The sequence below is a fragment of the Cheilinus undulatus genome, linkage group 9, assembly GCF_018320785.1.
Source record: "Cheilinus undulatus linkage group 9, ASM1832078v1, whole genome shotgun sequence".
Lineage (NCBI taxonomy): Eukaryota > Metazoa > Chordata > Actinopteri > Labriformes > Labridae > Cheilinus > Cheilinus undulatus.
The window spans coordinates 43,173,881-43,194,130 of NC_054873.1; the positions used below are offsets into that span (position 1 = coordinate 43,173,881).

Genomic DNA, 20,250 nt, shown 5'->3' on the forward strand with positions numbered 1-20,250 from the left:
ATATTTTTTATTTGTCATTTATTTATTTGTTTTATCTTTTTTTCTGTACTAGATTATTGCAATCTGGTAAATTCACATTTAAAAAGCAGTCATTGACCAGACGCACTGAAATCGATGATATTTATTTTTACAATAACCATTATAGGCCCCATAGAGACTGGAAAACCCAATCCAAAAAAGAAACATCTGTATGGTTTTCTGCACTTTATTTTGATGTCTTTTTTCATAGTAATTACAAAAAGGAAAAAAATATATAACAATAATCATAAAAAGGAGAGTCGGGGGAAGAAACTCAGGAGTATTACGACTGGCGAAACAAACGATCACAACACAGCACAAGTACCTACTTACGGCGAGAAATAAAATGTACAAAAATGAAAAAGAAAATAAGCTCATATGGCAAAGAAAAGTCAAAGAAATTGGCACCTAAGAAGTTAGATACAGTAAGCAACTGAGGGGACAAGAAAGTGAAGCATTTTCTACAATCTATTAAAAAAAAAACTAAACAAAGGGTGTTTTCTTGCTTTTTTTTCTTTTCTATTTGTTAAAAAAAATAAAATGCCTGACCTGGGGAGCAATGGGTGGGCACAGAGGGTGGGAGTAGGGGAGGAGGGGGGGCTGGTGAGGGGGTTTGGCAGGGACAATAAAAAATACTGCACGTACAATACCTTTTTTCACTTCTCTTTTTCCTTCATGTGGCTCTATCCGTTTCTCTCACCCACTTTTTCCTTTCTTTATTTAATAGCATATCCCATTAATATTCCTTTCCCCCGCTGCTCCTAATAGCCGCGCCCAGTGGCGCGATCGTTAGAGTTTTACATGTGAGTAGCAAATGACACTTTGATTGGCTGTGATGTGGAGATGGGAGTCCCCTGCCGGCTCCGGGTCGGGGGCCCCGGCTGAGCCGAGAGATCCTGCCGGGCCTCGGTCTCACTGCGCGTGCTGACTCAGTGTGTGGTTCTGCAGGGAGAGAGGGAGAGGCAGAGATAGAGAGAAAAAGTGAGAACACATGATGAGAGAAATAATGGGCTACGTGAGCATAGTGCTTTCCACTTGCACCCCCATCCAATAAAAGAACAGAAGAGAACAGAAACACAACTGCCTCCCACAGAACAGACAGCAAGGCCTCCTCGCTTTATACATAGTCTGATGAAAGACGAGGAAGAACAGGAGAAGAGAATAGAGAACAGAAAGGATGAAGGAGAGACTAAACAGGACAAGCAGACAACACAACGCTACACAAGCGAGAAGGTACACTTCAGTGGAATCGTCTCACACAAGACGCCTTTTTTTTTTTAGGAAAAGATGATCATTACAGTCTGAATGACGTGAAAGTTTACTTTAAAAGAAAACACATGGCACTTAGGAGGATTTTTCAACTGTTTAAACTTTACATTATTGTTTATTTAACCTTTATTTCACCTGGAGTATTCTCTTTGAGGTACAAACATCTGTTTAACATAGTAGTCCTGGCCCCGACGGCAGCCCAGGAAGTTACACACATTTGGTTTTTAAAAACAGATCTTAGCAAACAACTCTAATCAGGAAACGACCCTGCCTTTAAACACACAGATAAAATGATAGTTACTTTATAAATGTGACTGTTCAGGATATTTTTACACTTGAATACACCCACAAAGTGAGCATGTGTTTCCAGTTGAAACTTACAGATCATATAGTATTTGTTCTGCTCTTGTTTTATTTCTTATCTTAGGGAACCCGGCGCCTCGATTTGTTTATTCAGATCTGTGAAACCCTTGTGTCTTTTGATATTGTGATTAATATTTTACAGAGACCGTCTCCATACCTCGGAGACGCCTACACTCACATCCCTCCAAAGGCATCAGTGCACTTCACATCAATTCATAATCACAATGCAAAAAAACACCTTTTTACTAAATTAAAATTCACAGCAGCAGTGAGAGCACAAAGGGAGACGCTGCAGCGATCTCTAGGTATGAACGAGAGCGGAGGAACCGACACTGAGCGATAGTTTTGTATGCGTCAGTGATGGAGGTAGGAAGGAAGTGGGAGATAAATGCACACATACAGGCTTCATTACGGCCTGTAAAGGCCCAGTATAGAGAATGTTAACACTACAGAGTCTATGGCAGTTCTTTTGACTGTTTTCACAATTGTAATGTGTATAACTTTGCTGAATTTTAAGTTACAATGCTGCTGGTCCCTGACTTTTCCTAAAAGTGTCTCTATATTATTTTGAAATCATACTTTTTAAAGCTACATTTTGGGGCTTTTGAATGGCATTGGCTACAGCAGGGATGAGAGAGCGAGGGAGAAACATGCCGGAAAGGAGCCATAGGCCAGACTTGAACCCAGGGGTCCTGCATACTTTCTCCCTAGAAAGTCTGCACGATTGACTGCACTGATTTTACTGTACTTAAACTGATTTTTCTGCAGAGGCAGCTGCATCTTGGTTGCTTGGTAGCATTTAATGTTGTGAACCACTTTTAATGTTTAGTAGTTTGTTTAAACCAGGCTGTTAAGACTGTTATTAGCCAGGATAAATGTGCTGCTTTGAGTAGGTACTAAACTAAGACATCAACTCAATCTAGCTGTTATGGAGAGAGACATCAGAAAACTGTTTTCGTGGCGAAAACATTTCATCATGGTTTTGTAAACCCACTTTACATTATATTTCACAAGTTAAAGTTTGTTACAGAGAAGTCAGAGTAAACATGATAAATAATCAATGATAAAAATCAACAAATTAGTTTGATGTAAAAATGACAAAAATAAAATGAAAAATAATCATTATAATACTATTTCCAAAAAAAGTGTCTTTTGCTGTGCTGCTTTGGCTTAACTTGTAGCATTTCTCCTTGGTGAAACCTTGATGTAATGAAGGTTAATTTTCTTGGTTAACTAGCAGCATAAACTTCTTATTCACATGAGTGTGACAGTAGGGGTCAAACTGACAGCAGCAGGTGGTAACAGTACTGCAGTATTGGAAAAGTAACGCACAAACTTTCTGGTGATCAGGACAACAATTCCATCTTATACCTCTATTTTCTATACCTTGTTAGTTTATAACACTTGGAAGTTAGTTCATAATACTTGGATATAATCATTCAAACATCAGGGTTATCAAAATGGAATATTTCATCATCAAAACCAAAACCAGCATTGCTGCACATTCTGAAAAATAAATGTAAGACTTTTAAGACCCTATCAAAATAACATTAATACCAGTTTTGCATAACGTTGGTGATTCCTGGATTTCATGTGGGGCTCAACAGCTTTAAATCCCGGTGTCATCGGTTTAATTTTTTAATCAACTTGCTAGCTGCCCAGTAATCATTGATTTCCCCCTGCATTTCATTTCCTGTTTTTTCCATCTCAAACTAGCTCGAACTTGCATTTACCAAACTTTCTGTTTTTTCCAATGTAGTACCCAGGCATACAGTAAATGAGTATTTTGTACTGTAATGTCAGATGAACAAGCAAATCCACAAAAGTGAACAATTAAAAGTCATAAGGCTGATTGGATGGCATAGATTTGATAAAGTATTCACACATTTAGTTCAATGTTTTTTTAAATCAACAGTTATGATGCATTTTATTTTCACTACAAATGTAACGATGGTTCTGCCTTCAGAAATCCTTCAAGGTATTTTTGTACTTAAGCATTTCGGTGTTGTCTGAATTTGTGTGACTGCGTTTCTCATGTTTCATGTTTTTACCTGACTCTAAAGCAAATAAAGTTGAAGTTGAATTCAAGACCTCTAACAAGTAAAAACACAACAAGTTGAGGCATTTTATGACTTGAGATTGAAAAAAAAATCCAGGACCTTTAAAGTCTTTTAAGGAACCCTGGTTGCAACCAGGTGTTAATTTCTTGTTCTGAGAGTGTTTGATGAATTTTCTATTGTAGGTGTTTTGATATATAGTGATTTCAGCTTGCTGCATGTCATAATAATAATAATATTGAAAACTACATGAGTTAAAATGAACATTTTTGTGTACGTTTATTTTTATGTATTTGGGTCTATCATCAGTTTTAATGTAGCAGTCTGAATGACCTCTCACAGTATTTATAGTAGGTTTGCATTTCTGGCTTTTCCAGTGTTAATATAAAAAAAATGTGAACAATTTTCAGTCCTCATGATCACAAACACATCCACATCCACAATCAGCCCTCTGTGGATGTTCCATATCAGCAGCAATGTGGGACTGAACTCATGATAATCTGGATTTGCTGGTTTGGAACTTCGCTAGCATCACATCTAAAGCTGGAGGATGCTTTCAGTGCATGTGTGTGTGGAAGATGGAGGGATGATTGGAAAGGTTTCTCTGGGAATTGTGCGTGTGTCTGAGAGAAATTTCCACTCGGATGTTTTGTTCCTCATTTTCCCCAGACTGTGCAGCTTTCTCCCTGTGAAACATTCCCCCTCTCTCTCTCTCTCTCTCTCTCTCTCTCTCTCTCTCACACACACACACACACGCACAAACAAATTCCCTATGAAATCCTTACCCATCATTCCAGCTTATTCACACATACACACTCTCACTTACAGACACACAACACACCACACCATTCCCAGTGAGATCTTCCCAATCAACACCCCACCCCCTACCCCCCCATTCCACCCTTCATCACCACTAAAAGCAGCTTTTTCAGATTAATCGCTCTCTCTCGCTGATAGGCCCCACTACGGGAAAAAAAGGGACAAAAAAGAACAGCGGATGGGAGAATAAAAAAGAGGAGGGGATAGAGGGATGAAGAGAACAGAACAGAGAGACGAGGAGGGGTGGATGGGGACAGTAATGTGAAGGATTATACGTGGTTTGGGCTTGATAAATACTTATTTGTCATTCTATGGCCCTTATCTTGCTGTGCATGTTTTGTTGAGCTCTTTGGTGTGTGTGTGAGAAAGCATGAGAGAGTGTATTCTGTGTTTTAGAGTGTCTGGCACCCGGCTTTAGAGGCCGAGCTAGCCTGTCCGGGGGAAAGCAAAGGGTATTAATGTCCTACGCACACAAGAGAGGCATCTAGACACAGCACAGGCACGCATGTTCACTCACTCAGCAGAGAGATGGGTGAGTAAATGAGGAAAATAATGACCAGGACAGTGAAAATAAGAGCCTGTGTCGATGTGTCTGTTTGTGTGGAGGCCTCTCCAGTGAGGAAGCAGATCTCATTGGGAGCCACTGACCCCATTATGAATGAAAACCCTTCTCTGACTCGCTCTCTTTTTCTCCGTCTGCCTCCTCTCACTCCATCGCTGGCTCAAAGCAAACACAGCCTCCGTCTCATCTGGCTGCAGTTCTTCCTACTGCCAGAAGAGGTCAGGCTCATTCTTTTCTAGGGGATTAGGTTGAAAAGGAGAGAAGAGGAGAGGAATGATGGGAGGACAGGAGAGAAGATAGGATGATCTGGATCCTGTTTCCTGGGACTGAACATCCATGTCTGGCTTTCGTCATCACGCACTTGACTCGTGTATGACCTCTAACAATGAGGTCATAAATGAGGCATTGAGATTATGAGAGGAAAGGATAAAAGAAAACATTAAACGGACCAAAGAGTAGAAGGAATGAAATAATCATTGGGAAATATAGTTTTTGAATCAATAATGCAAATTGATTCCATTGAAGGAGAGAAAGGGATGAAGGAGAAACTAAAGAAGAAGGAGAGAGAGTGTCTGTGTGTTTTCCCTCAGGTTCTTTGGGTCCTGCTGCTGCCGTATTGATTTGTAGACGGAGCGAGGGATGGAAAGGAAGGACAGAGGAAGAAGGAAGGAGGGAGGGATGGAAGGCTGCGGTCACTCCCCGGAGGAGCCCGGAGCGCTGCAGTGGACTGCTGGAAATAGCCCAGAGGAGACAAGAGGAGAGAGAGGGATGGAAGAGACAGATGGATGACAGCCTGCAACGCAATACTCTTCATATGGCTCGCACACGCACAGACACCTCCCTGTTACTTCTCTTCATCGTCGTTGTTGGTATTGATTATGCAGAGCGGCAATCGATCACAAGTGTGTGTGTGTTTCAGAGGTTGACATCTGCTTTACAACAGAGTAATTGATATATTCTAAAGAAAAATTGGGTTTCCACATCTAAAGTAGAAATGTTTAAACAAGCTGCCTATTTTAATTCAACACGGATGTTCTGTAATAAAAGCTTTCCAGCAAGGGATTGAGTCCGTTCTTACTGGAAGAGTTTTAATGGGAAACGGGTGAAGCAAGTATGCAAGAATTTGCACTGAGGGTCTAAACAGCAGGACAGCTGCTCACAAAAATCTGATCAATATTTATGCGTCTGTGTGAATGTGATAATAGTAGGGCTGTCAAGATTAGTTGCATTCATCAGCATTAATTCAAGTCCACAATCAGTATACTAATTTTTTAAATCGCCGTTAATTACATACTTTATTGTCACTTAAAGCACATGCTAGTTGAGCATGTGCTTTTTCAGGGATGGTAACTAAGTCCATCACTCATTCTTCACGTCTCATATTCAGTTTAAAAGACTCACAGACAGCTGAGTGGACAAGTCAAAAGTTTTCTGCTTCCCAAACAGAAAGTCAACTACTTTTAGTTAAAAACAGCAGAAAAACAGTTTTAAATGCACAACAGTGGAATTTTATAATGCAATAATAAAGATGTGATTAATCGTGATGAACTACAGAAATTATGGAATCAATCACCATTAAACATTTCAATTATTTCACAGCCCTAGTTATTAGATTGTCATAAGCTTCTAAGAAAGTAAATATTCACTTATCTTGACCAGTTTACTGCCCTGAACGATGATCATATAGGCTGCTGTTAAAAGTGAAGAAGTGTACCACTCTTTTTAATGTTTGATGATGTTTCCAGTTCAGGAAAGAAAAAAGTACTGAAGTACATAAAAATGTGAAAAACTGTTGCAGAAGCTAACAAGGCCGCCCATATGAGGGGGAAAGGGTAAAGATTTCTTTGGCCCTGCCAGGTGGAGGGACCCATGGATTAATCTTGATGCAATCAAAGCCCATAGCTGTTGCATTCATTGATTTAAATCACATCAGTCACAGGCTTTATTTCAGCAGGCGTTGGTTAAATCACTGTAATGTCTAACTGCAGCCACAGTGATGTAAACTAAGACCATCACTGATATGCAATGTCTCATTTCACTTAACCCTTTAAGTCCTAGCGCGTCGCCGACGACGCGCTGTTGAAGCACACTTTGCATGACCATAATTCCATGACTGTTTGTGTAATCAGAAAAATTCAAACAGTTTCTGAAAGCTGAGAAACTGTGCTTCACAGCCAGCATCTGGCTATTACTGTAATTTCCCCTTTTCTCACTAAGATTCTGGCATAAAGTTCCCCCGTTTTTTGTGTTTTTTCATTTAAACTGTTAAAACACTCTTAACATGCAGTAAAATGTGTTTTAACCATGTTAATTATTTTTCCGTTGTCGAGTTATGATTATAAGGGTTTTCTCTGTTTTTTAAATTTATTCAGCTGGGAGCTCCTCATTTTAGCTGTCTACAGCCTCATCTACAAACCGGAAATCCCGACATGCAGTAAAATGTAAATAACTGCCATATATTAAAAGTTCTAAGTATTGTGGAAAATAGGGGCAAAAGCACGTACTCACAGGAAATTTTCTGGGCCTTTTATGTTTAAAATAAGAAAAGAGTCCAGAAACTCAGGTTTTAAAGGGTTAAAGACAGCTGAGTGAACAAGTCAAAACTCATTTACAGCTTTTATTATCAAACATTTACCTTTTTACTGCCCTTGTCTTTCCTTTTCAATCCATAACAATTTTCTTTTTTCCATGGCTGATGTCAAAGTCTTTGATTTACCCAAAGTTTCTTATTTTATGCAGCCCGTAAACAAACAGGAAGTGATTTATTCTTATATTAAGGCAGTACAAAAATTCAAAATGAAACAAAAACTGTTATAAATGCAAAACCAAATGCATCTAAAAGAGGATTTACCATTACTGATCATAGAATTCTTTGATCAATCATGATTTCAAGAAATTAACAATTCATCAATGATAATTTTCACTAAAATATTCACCATATGTAAATATTAGTCACTGTTGCCCTGAATTTCACTGTCCTGCCAAACATTTCCCATGCCAGGACCTTCAAAAAGAAGTCAAATGTAAAAAGAAAGGTAAAGAAATGAAGTGAGGTGGCTCATGTATTGACCATTGACTTGATAACAGAGTTTTTTTCTCAAACTCAATGCAAATATCTAACCTGAACATTGAAAAGAAAGATACAAATCATCCAAACACTTGCACCAAAACTGCTAATCTAATACAAATGTTGGATTTTTATTAACCACATCTTGCTTTGGAGCCATTCACAGGGTCTTTTGTGGAGAAGATTTTTATTTAACCTTTATTAAACCAGATAAAACCCAGTGAAATCGAAATCTTTTTTACAAGGGTGACTTGGCCAAGAGGTCAGCTGCACACTTCCTGGTAAACAGTACATAATCAAGAGACAGATAATAAACAATATGTTAAAACAAACAATAATTAAGAACTAGAGCTAGATCACATTTTAAAGTGCAGTAGTAGGAATCACAATAACAATTTAAAAACACAAGCACTGTTCCATGGTCTCGTGTTGTCTTTCATTTAAGATAAAGCGAAAGTTTTCCAGTGAAATGAGTTCAGAGATTTTTAAATCAGTCTGGAGAGTCTTCCATGCAGGGGGGGCAGCAAAACTGGACACTCCTTTCCCTGCTCAGTCCTGACACAAGGAACAAGCAAGTGGAAACTAATAAGAACTCTGTCAACCTTTCAACTGCCTGGCTGTTACAGTCTTTATCTTATTTATATATTCTCTGTCTTTTTTGCAATATTGTTGTTTTGTCTGTGATTATAGATGATTGACTGAAGGGTTGAATGTTTGTGTTTTTTATTTACAGATTAATATTAGAGCATTTCTGCTTTTATGTTACGTTGTTTAGTTTTATAGGCAGAATAGTGGATCGAGTTGGAAACTGGGGAGAGAGAGTGGGGGAATGACATGAAGAAAAGAAGCAACAGGCCAGATTTAATGGGCTACAGCCTTTGTGCATGAGGTGCACAGATATAGCCACCACTGCCAGTTTTTTTTCCTTTCATTTTGATATATTCTGCAATTTTTCTTTATTTATTCAAAAGTTTATTTCCAGGTTAGAATCACATTAGCTAGCTCAGGAGAGACAACAGAGTTTTTTATGAGCTTATATAAAGAGAGAGTTAAAATATGAAAATAGTGTTTGAACACAAACCTTGTTTTGGACTTTAATTCACTATTCTTCTGCTCTTTTTTTTTGATAGCAGAGGGTGTGTGCGCTGCAGTGAGAACAGCCCTTCTTCCAGGCCAGACCAGACCAGTCAATACAGAGGCCTGTCATTGTTTTTCCTAAACTGCTTAGAGAGAGCGAGGCTAAAGCCTGCAGAGCCCTGAGCCCAGGGGAAATATGGCCCTGTCGCATTACCCGAGCACAAAACAGCCACAAACGCACACGCAGAAACACACAGGAGCACTTTCTCAGGCCTGCACCCACAGCAAAGAGCACATGTGTGTGTGCAGACACACACTGCCAAGAATAAAATGCAAAGACTAGAACATACAGTAGTACACACATATTGTCCCCCCTCCCACATCCACACCCACACAGTCTCTTGGGTATAGGGAGAAGGGTACGACAGAGGAAACAGAGAGATAGAGAAATCTAATCTCCGTTGTCCTGCTCCTCTCTGCCATCTACATCTGCATTACCAAAATGAATCTGTGCAGGGAATATTGATGCTGATGCATCTCCAAATGGGTGTTTCTTCAGAAACACCCATCTATGGGGCCCCTTTCTTATGTGTCACATGCAAACAATGACCAGCTCATCTTTACAGCAGAATCATGTATGAGCCAATGTTTGTGCACCCTTTAAAAGGAGCAGCAGAATCACAACAGTCTGGCTTTATCACAGATGACCTTGTTTATGTGCCAAGTCAGAAAAAAAGTTACTTTGACAATCAAAAGCACATCAAATAATGTCTGTAACATTGCGTCATGATAACAACTACACCTTAAAGTGAAGGTGCCAAGTGTGTAACAGACACAGGAAGAGGAAGTGCAACTGCTGGAAGAATGCCTCGTGTTTGTGTTGGTACGTGCTACCTGGATGTAACAGTGGAGCCTGTCAGTGTGTGAATTTGTGTCAAGTGTGTGTGTTTTTGTATGTGTGGGAGGAAAGGAGGGGGGGTAATTGGAGGCTGTCCAAATACTGTGAGTTTGTGTGAGTGTGAGAGAGAGTGCCCCGTCTCTAATGCTGTTTTTAACACCAAATGAAAAATCACCTTTGTCGCCTTGTGGTCTTCTTTGGGTTCAGAGTATTTATAGCTCAGAGTTGACACTCTTCCAGCAGAGAGAGCTAGTCTATGTCTGTGTCTGTGTGCGAGTCTGGGACTAGCAGATGGGCTGTCTTAGCCCTCTTCCTTTGCTCCCTGGCTTGTCTTTAGCCCCACCCGTCCAGGACAGGATGCTGCCTCGGGAGCAGATCGAAAATAAACGCACCCCCTGCCCTTAACATCCCACCGACATGTATTCCCTGCTCCCTTCCCACTCCTACATTTTTCTCTGTCTGTCTTTGTCCCGATCTCTACCCATCAACCCTCAGTCCCTCCTCCATAGACTCCGTGTTTTACTTTCACATGATCCATCAAAAACTTCCCTGATATTGGAAAGCAGTTTGTGCTGATGCTCACACTAGGTCTATAGATAGACGTCTAAAACTGTGTGGACTTAAGACACATCAGCTGATCCACAAAAACATACAAGAGATCTGCATTAAATGTATGGAAAGTACAAGAACATTATATCAGAGTATTTAGTAATGTAGGAAAATTTTAATGTTTTGGGAGGAGGTAAAATAGACCAAGGAGAAGGTCATTATGAAAACTTTCATTCTTGAGGATATTTTTTTCTGCTGGGCTTGTTTTTGGAGAATCATAAATACACAAGCTTAATTCCAAAAAAGCTGGGGTGCTGTGTAGATGTAAATACAAACAGGATACGATGAATTTCAAATCTCATAAACCCATATCTACTTACAAGAGAACATAAACAACATACCAGATATTGAATCTGAGACTTTTATCATTTCATGCAACATATTAGCTCTATAATTTGATTGAAGCAACATGTCTAAAAAAAGTAGGGACAGGGCCATGTTTATCATTGTATAACACCTCCCTTCTTTTAACAAACGTCTGGGAAGTGAGGAAACAAGTTGCTAGAGTTTTGGGAGAAGAATGATGTCCCATTCTTCTCTGATGCATGAATCTAGCTGCTCAACAGTCTTTGAGGTCTGAACTGCAGACAGGCCAGTTCAGCACCTGCACTCTTCTATTGTGAAGCCATGATGTTGTGATGCAGTATGTGGTTTAGCATTGTCTTGCCGAAATTTGCAAAGGAAGCACATGTTGCTCTAAAACTTCTATATACTTTCAGCATTCCAGATATGTAGGCTGCACATGCCATAGCCACCAATGTAACATCACACCATCAGAGATGCAGGCTTTAGATTTCTGGATCGTGTTTACATATGGCTTCTTCTGCATGCTACATTTTAAAAATGCATTTAAGGATGTCGAAACCAACTGTGCTGACAGAATGATTTCTGGAATTGTTCTAGAGCCAATGTAGTCATTTCCAGTTCGGTATCACGCCTGTTGTTTTTGCATTGCTGTGTGGCCCCCAGTATCAACCTCTGGCCTTGCCTTTTGGGTGCAGAGATTCCTCCAGATTCTTTGATGATTTAATCTAGTGTAGAGGGTTGGATATTCAAGCTGTTAGCAAAAACGCTGAGGGATATTTTTCTAAAATGTTTCACAATTTTCAGACACAGTTTGTCGCAGATTAGATAACCTCTGTCCATCTTAACCTCTGAGAGACTCTGCCTCTCTAAAATGCTCCTTTTACACCAAGTAATGTTCCCAATAAACCTTAATAGTTGGAAAATGCTCCTCCAGCTGTTTTTTCATTAGTGCCACTTACTTTTACAGCCATTAGTTGTCCTGTCCCTACTTTTTTGAGATGTGTTGCTGCCTTCACATTTAAAAATGAGGTCATGTTTTTCATGAAATGGGAGAAAGTCTCAGTTTAAATGCCCGATTTTTTGTTTTTGGACAAATGGTTGTGAAAATGACTAAGTTATGGGGACAAGGCAGTTTCTGGATTTGTACAAACTTATAGTGCCTTACAAGAGCAATTTCATATGTAGCAAATATCACACATTTTCACTCAGTGTTGTATAAAAAACGTAACTGTATGATTAGAGAAGCATGGTGTGATTTCTCTGTGTTTAAGCATGACGCAAATGTAAAGCTGTAATTTATGGTGCTAAAAGTCAAATGAAAAGATTGATTATTAAAAAAAAAAAATTCCCTCTCCAGCCTCGTCACGATGACCCCCACTTTTCTGCTCCTCTAAACCCACCCAGGGTGACCTCTCTGATCGTGTCCTGTTTGGAGTCGTCCCTCCCTTTCTCTCTCCGAGGGGACTTCCCCTCTCCTGTTGCTACTGGCCTAAACAGCCAGGTTTTGACCAGTAAACACAACCCCGAAATACACTCACAGCATGAAGGGCACATACATAGACATTGACACACGCACACACAACGTCAAAGGCAAACACACATGGATCAACTCCAGACTCACAGCAGAGGTGAGGGCTCCCTGCTGGAAGCTGTTACACAAAATAGGAAATGACCTCACCTGCAGTACAAATAACCGATCATTCCTGAACACAACATGACAAATTTGAGTCACAATGTTAAAAACTGAAAGGTGGGTATAATCACAAAATATAAAGCTCCCATTCACACAGAGTGCAGCACTCTCAGGGCTGAGGAATGTGGTCCTTGTAGACTGTGAAGCTGACTGCCAGATGAGGACTGGAGCCCGCAGATATGGGTGACAAGACAGACACACATTAGCATCCAAAAAAAAAAACAAAGTCATAAAAAAACAGGAAGAGCCTGGATGCATAACATGTGTGAAGACAGTCACACTCATGCTGCGTAATGTAAACTGGCAGGCAGACACACAGTAAATAAAAAATGTGTTTAAAGGTTACAGACGAACAAATAAATGCGCAGACATGATCCATCAAACGCACACATGAGCTCACAACTCAGCAGAGCGTGCTAGCTTTCCGTGTCACTGTCATATTACTGAGCACGCCCAATCCCCATGAGTCCCTGGGGGGCCTGCTTTTTTGATTACCATGCACCCTAAACTGGCAGAAAGGCAAAAAGAAAAGCAGAGCGAGCATGCATAGAAAGAAGGATGAGAGAGGGAAGAAAAAGAATGAGTTGGAGTAAGGAGAGTGTGGAGGGTGGGGGTAAGATATGCAGGAATCAAAGGGAGGAATAGTGGGAGGAAGATTAGTGACAAATTGAAAGCAGAGACAGTCAGAAGGTTTACAGGATGTTAAAAAGTGTTAGTTTGACTTAACTCTGACCTTTGGAAATACATGTGAACATGTTAGTCCGACTGACATAATACAAAGTCAAGTTTCTTAAAGGCAGTTAGAAATCGATTTACTCTAGCATGCACCTCAATCGGACCCAGACTGTCCGGGACATCCTGCACATGCTCTAAAGCTCCCAAGTGTGCAGACATCCAGGCCAGGTTAGGTCTGATTGAGGCATAAACATGCAAGAGAAAATTAATCTGCTGCTCTAGTTTCTTTGATAATGCCATGTAAAAGGTACCAGCGTGGCTAGTCTTAGAGGGAGAACCATACATTTTTGGATAAATGAGGAGACAATCCTTTTTGTGTCAGCTGATATAGTTAAAGCAAGCAAAAAACCTCCAACGAGCTAAAAGGGTGCATACAGTATATTCACCTACAGAAGTTGTTAGACAAGCTTCTGCCAGTGATTAGAGCTTGTTTACATGGACAAACATAGAAGTTAAATGATCTAATACATGCTTAAACCTTATCCTGTCTTCCCTGTGCGTGCAAACCTTCTGACTGTGCAGTACCAACATGAGTTTACCAGAGGTCAACAAAAAACTAATTTATTTTTTATTTAGTGTTTTTATTCACTTTTATGGTTAGAAGTTCATTTGAAGGGAGCTTGGAGATCAATAAAATTTGATTACAAAATGTTTCTATAATCCTTTCCTCAAATGCCCTCTAGGAATTACTTTACGACTTTGTTGAAACCCATTCACCTGCTAAGAGCTTACACAACTATTATTTAGATAACCAGATTATGGTTTATACGACTGTCATCTAAGAGTTTTTGGGTAAGCTGTTTGAACATGTGTTTTATGTATTTTTTCTCTTTTTTTTTTTTTTTTAAATAAAAAATGTATTTAAAAAATATATAAAAATTGAAAAGTTGACCTGGGTAGGCCAAAAGCAGCTTTAATATATTTTACATGGAGCCACACAATGACTGACTTGTGTTTTCAGTTGTTGTCATGATGAGACGTAGTGTGTTTGTTTGTGCCGTGTTTTTTGGCAGCGTTGACAGAACATTACGCCATGCAGAGTCTGTCCTGTTCTGTGACACATTGCCTGTGTTCACCTGTCACACACGCTCACACACACAAACCAAATGACAGGAACATGGTCCAAGCTGTTAGAAACCCTCCAGGTGCTGGCTCACATTGTGTAATTCCTTTGTATCTGTCCCCAGTTCTGTTTATCTGTGTCTCCCTCTTTATCTCACTCGGTCTGTCTTTGTCTCGATGCATCTGCCTGTTTGTTCCTCAACCTTACATCAAAGCAACAAGTAACTTTAGACTCATTTTTCTTTTTTTTCTCCCTCTCCCTGCTCACTCAGACCCACTGTGAATGTCTTTATACAGTTTTCTGGTGGTGACGTCCTCAAAGCCCAAACGCAAACACATGCAGGTGTACACAAACATTTAAATATCATATTTCCTGATGATTAACTGGGCCCACATTGTGATTTTCTTTTTTCTATCCAAATCCAACATAAACAGAATGTGCTTTGCATTTTCAGTGTGGATCAATGAACACTGCAAAACTCCCAGCAGTGTTAACAGCCATGGACACAATTTGTATGCAATTTTTCCTTCGGTGGTCAGAGGGAAAAAATGCCCTCAAAGACTGAAGACAGTTACATGTGCAGCATTATTACTTGAATGTTTAGACATTGTTAGTGTCCATGTGCTGCTTTGCCTTCTTTTTATTTGCTTTTGATTCTTTGTGCAAATGCTGACATTATTTGCTTTTATCAAATCACCATCTGTAAAATAAGTAACCATCAGTGTTGGGGGTAAAAAGCCTTTGCACACTGAGTCTTGTGTTTTTGTCCAACTTTGCTGCACATTGAAACAAATTTATTTTCATTCAATCTTGTTTGCACACTGACTGAAACTTTTGGCCATCATTGTTTTTTGGAACAGGCAAAATTTTTTTCAGGGTTTCTTCAAATCTGTCTAAGTCTTTTAAATGATTGATCGACTTTTCAGAGCAGTGCCTGCTGCTCCTTTTCTCTCTCTCTCTCTCTCTCTCGCACTGAAACTCACTTTAGATGCTGTGCTATGCCCATTATTTGTTCTTGGAGACCATTTTGCCATTACTGGTGTTTTTGCATTGAAGAGAAAAATAAACTCATCAGATTCAGTGTGCAAGCTTAGCATGCTTGATGTTTTTTAAAATCGGACTAAAGATCCAAAAAACACAAATGAAAATAACGGACAGATATATAAAATATCCAATCATAATACTCAGATGACCTTTTTTGCTGTTATGAGCAAAATAACATTTCAATTTGCAATTCAGGTAATGCATTATTTAGTTGCTTTTAAATAAAAACAATCTGTTACTGAAAGATCTGTAATATTTCACTTTCTCACAACAAAAAAGAAAATCCCTGAAAAATCCGCACAGTTTCTGTTTCTCTCCTACATGTTGGCAGGTAGCTGATAGGGATGTTCAAAGGTACACAATTTCACATCTTACAAAACAGTGTTAGCATTGCTGGCCTTCAATTAATTTTGCATGTTAACGTCCACATTCCTGTGCTGAATATTGTTACTCAATGCTTCAGTTATATGCGAGTATAATCTGACACAGCCTCTGGACAAATTTATTCAAATTTTCCAGAAAATAGTGCTTGTGTTCCCATGAGATGCTATCAGTTTAATCGTTGTTTACATCAGATAAAAAAGCATTATTGCAGCTAAGAACAGGGGCTACTTGTGGGGAGCAGTAAAGCCTGGCACACACATGGCAACAAAATAATCACCGATTTTACTGTTTTGTTTGTATGTGGTGTAGAACAAACGGATCAACACAGCACAAAACACACTGACAAATTCTGTTCACTTACTACCAGAGTCTCGGCCTGGACTCATCTCTTCAAACCCCAAATCTCATGTGATGGATTGGACTTTAGAGGGAAGGCGCTACTGTAGTTAGCTACATGCTAAGTCCGTTGTGGTTGCAATTTCAATCCAGCTCCATTCCTTGTCAGTTAGTCTGAAGTTGTTGGAAGTCGTGTGTGGCCCGATTAACTGAATCTTTATTCTGGTGCAGACCACAGAGGGATCTAAATTTAACTGTTTAGCCGGCAAAATGCTGCATTCCCTTGTAGAAACACAATGCTGTGTTGCACACAGTGAGCCAATTCAGCTTATTAGGTGTCAGAGAGGACAGAATTTACTATGTAGAAATATCTCCTTTATGTTAAATTTTTGGACAAATAATGCTCAGCATTAGTTCATGCAGGAGACTGAAGTCATACTCCCAGTTGCAATCAGTTGATGGCCAGCTGAATTCCAATACTGTCTCCCAGCTCTCACAGCTCATCCACCCAACACGGCACTCTATTTAAATATGACGTCCTTCTCACTAATCCCTGCTTCATCAATGCTGATAACACTGCGCTGCTTCAGGCAAAGCTTCACCTCCACCCCAGCCTCCTCCTTTATAGTTTTTGTTGCACCCTCATATTCAGATCATGCTACTACTGAGTCACTTGCTGCTGAACGACATGCACTTTCATGGATTTATCTGGGGGGGGGGGTCTAGCAATGCGCTCCTTGAAGGTCAAAGCATGCAAGCCAGGAATCATCTTTTAAGCACAGAATTTACTGCTTAATTTACAGAGTTCCTGAATGTCACAGTGAAACGTAAGCTCTCTGCCCATGTTGCTGTCATCCTGCCAGTTGAAAAGCTATAAAGGTTAAATCAACTGTTTTTCCTGTTATTAGGATGCAGGTCTACAGCTGTTGGGCTGTAAACTATACTGTAGAAATGATACACTCAAAGGCAGACATACAATCACCTATGTGCTGTTTTTATAACCAATGATAACAAGTTACTCTTAAAGTAGCTTGACCCATCACTGGTAACCCTCTTTGTGTAAATCTGGTCATATTAAGAGCATTGGTTCTGTGGTTATTGTTGTGTGGAGTGAGCCTGGCTGGTTTGCAGTCTCTCTCTGCCTCGCCTGCATCTCTCTTTTGTTTTGAACCTTTTTTTTTTGTTGCTGTCTGTCTTTCCCTTGCTGCAAATACCATCAAGTTTGGGGATTAAGGGAGGTAAGAGAGTGTTTGTGTGAGTGTTTGTGTGCGTGCCTGTGTGTATGTGTGTCCCAGGTCCCCATTCTAATAACAGAGAGTCTCCCAGTGAGTGCTGGGGCAGCTGAGTGCGTTCCCCTGGAACGCCACAGGGATCTACGGATCAAATTCATACATACACACACACACACAGAACCAAAGGATACATGGATCAGAGAGTACACACGATGACTTCACACAACACCCAGACTAAGGTGAACCCACACACACACACACACAAATAAACCCTATTGCCAGTTCAGCCACATCCACACCTTTCCATAATTCAGTTAGAGGGAGACGGTGAGGCTCTTCAGACAAAGACAACATTATTCACAGACAGACTACTAAACACTCCTTGTTTCTCACACACACTTCACCCTGATCCCAACCACAGGCACTGAGAAGTCTTTCAAGCTTTTCTCTGCTCTGGATTAAATACCAACACAAATATTTACTCATTACTTTCACTCTGAGGAAATAGCTTTATTTATTATTTCTATCTAGCAGGTATGGACACCATACACTACCTGCTGAGGAAATATCCCATTCTGGCTGCATACAAATCATACCATGATGCTGATGTAGTCGCTCTGATGATAGAAGTGCTCCTACTGTGATGAAATGTAAAATAAAATTGCTCTTTGTTTGTCATTTGTAAACTGTTCTCCAGGTGCCTGCTTTCCTGTTTAGCTGTTTATTTGTTCAACACTCCCTGTATATCTGTGTGTGCATCTCCCAGTTTTCCATTTGGTAGTTGGTCCACCCCTTCATGCATGCATCCATACTGTGTACATTACATGTTCTTTTAATCTTGTCTATGAAGGAAATGATCCGTGCTCTGCTTTGTGGTTGTACGTTGCACACTCAGCTCTCAAATATTCAACACCTCTGGGACACGGGGAAAGAGAGAGATTCGTCGGAGGGAGTCAACACACAAACAAACGCATAGAGAGCCCCACATTGAATAACACACGCATCCATTTATTCATCTGACCAACAATCCACCCATCTAGCTGTGTTTAAATATTTACCGAAGCTAAAGGAAATCCTGTACCAGAAAAAAGGGGCGACTAGGGAGAGGAGCAAGATTGATGGATGGAGCGAGGGAATGGAGGAAGCAATGAGGGCAGAAACTGCAGTGCAGCGCCCCCTTGGGGCTTTACAAGCATCTGAGAATCTAACAGGGAATGCAACATTGGAAAGAGTCAGAGCTAATATAGAGCAAGATTACTTTTAAAATCAACATAAGTGTAACTAAATTAAAACTAAATTGTCATAGTCTGTATATGCAGTTATGGGCATGTGCAACTAGATTTTTGATATTTTGCCAAAATCAAGCTAAAATGCCAAGGTTACAAGGTTATGGACCAGTGTAATTGGACATAAGAGCTTTTGGGATAACTTCGAAGGTGGTCAACCTTCCACGATTTTCTGCACTCTAATCTTTCCCTGACTGCATTTCCTCAAAAACCTGTAGCCTTTACAGTCTGTGTCTTGAGTAAAGAAAATATGAGGCTTACTTGAACGTGTTCAGCATTAGCTTAGGATGTGCAAAACAGACAGTGTGCCCAATCACAAACTTCTCTTAGCATACTTTACAACAGTATACTGAAATAAAGTAAGCAGCTGTTAAACACAGCAGGCTAGTACTCTCTGGCTCTTCTCTTGTACTTACAAGAAGTGACGACAGTTAAACAACCTCTCTTTTCTTCTTCTAATTCTTTTGTAAAAGCACACTAGCACGCTAATGTTACCATATCTTCTACATCAACAATATGGCGCTCATCGTTCCTCACTCAGTTCTTGGACAGGTTTGAGTGACCAGTTGTGCATAAGTTTTGAGTATCCTTCTCAGTCTGAATGCACTTCACACATTCATGCAATTAAAATATGTATTATTTATCAGGTTGGAGAGGGAAAATTAATCAGCTCTCCAATTCAGATTGAGTCACATTTTTAAATAATACTAATTCATACAAACCAGGGACTGCTCTTTATATATGTAGGGCCTATAAAAGCCTATAAAAGCATTTCTACTCTGATTTGAGGGTTGCATTTATGTATTGCTCAACAAACATAAGCAAGAAATCATTCTATATTATAACAAGCACAATATAAGATTGGTTTACATAGGATACACGATTAATAAAAAAATATTGAGACTTTGGCTCATATAGCAAATATGATATCAATTGCTACACTAATTAACTTTAAAAACACATATTGAAATTAATGAATATATTACTTGTAATTCATGAACTATATTTCCAATTATAGTTATTGTTCTTATTGCACGCATCTTGTGGGAGACACACACAAAAATCAGGAATCAAGGAAACAGTTTATTCAATCATGCAATAAAAAGTTGACAGTACCAGCCATTCTTACAAGTCCAAATTTCAAGATCTGGTATGACCTCCATTTGCTCGCACCAAATCTGCCACTCTCCGAGGCATAGATGTTATGAGGCCATTAATCTGTCTCTGTGGAATCGGCTGCCATTCTTCCTGAAGAGCTGTATGCGCCTACACGTTTTTAGTCAACAATTTATCCCATCCCAATATTTCACTCACCTACCCAGTTTATACACTTGTGACTTATGAATTGGTCTGTGGTTGAGAAAAGGCACAATCAGTCATGCAGAACAAAGGTATATTGTGTGTCTGAGAAGTAGTTTGAAGCATCTGATTA

The 20,250-nt window shown here is 39.7% G+C and overlaps 1 protein-coding gene across 5 annotated transcripts in view; it reads right to left on the bottom strand.

The window, feature by feature from the left end:
- Nucleotides 1-106: 106 nt before the first annotated feature.
- znf423 (zinc finger protein 423) overlaps nt 107-20,250 on the bottom strand; it is a 258,994-nt gene continuing 238,850 nt past the window's right edge. For all 5 annotated transcript variants that reach the window (XM_041795670.1, XM_041795671.1, XM_041795668.1 and 2 more), the window contains one exon: nt 107-960. In XM_041795670.1, coding sequence (XP_041651604.1) covers nt 931-960 — 30 coding nt within the window. In that variant the 3' untranslated portion in view covers nt 107-930. The remainder of the gene's footprint in view (nt 961-20,250) is intronic.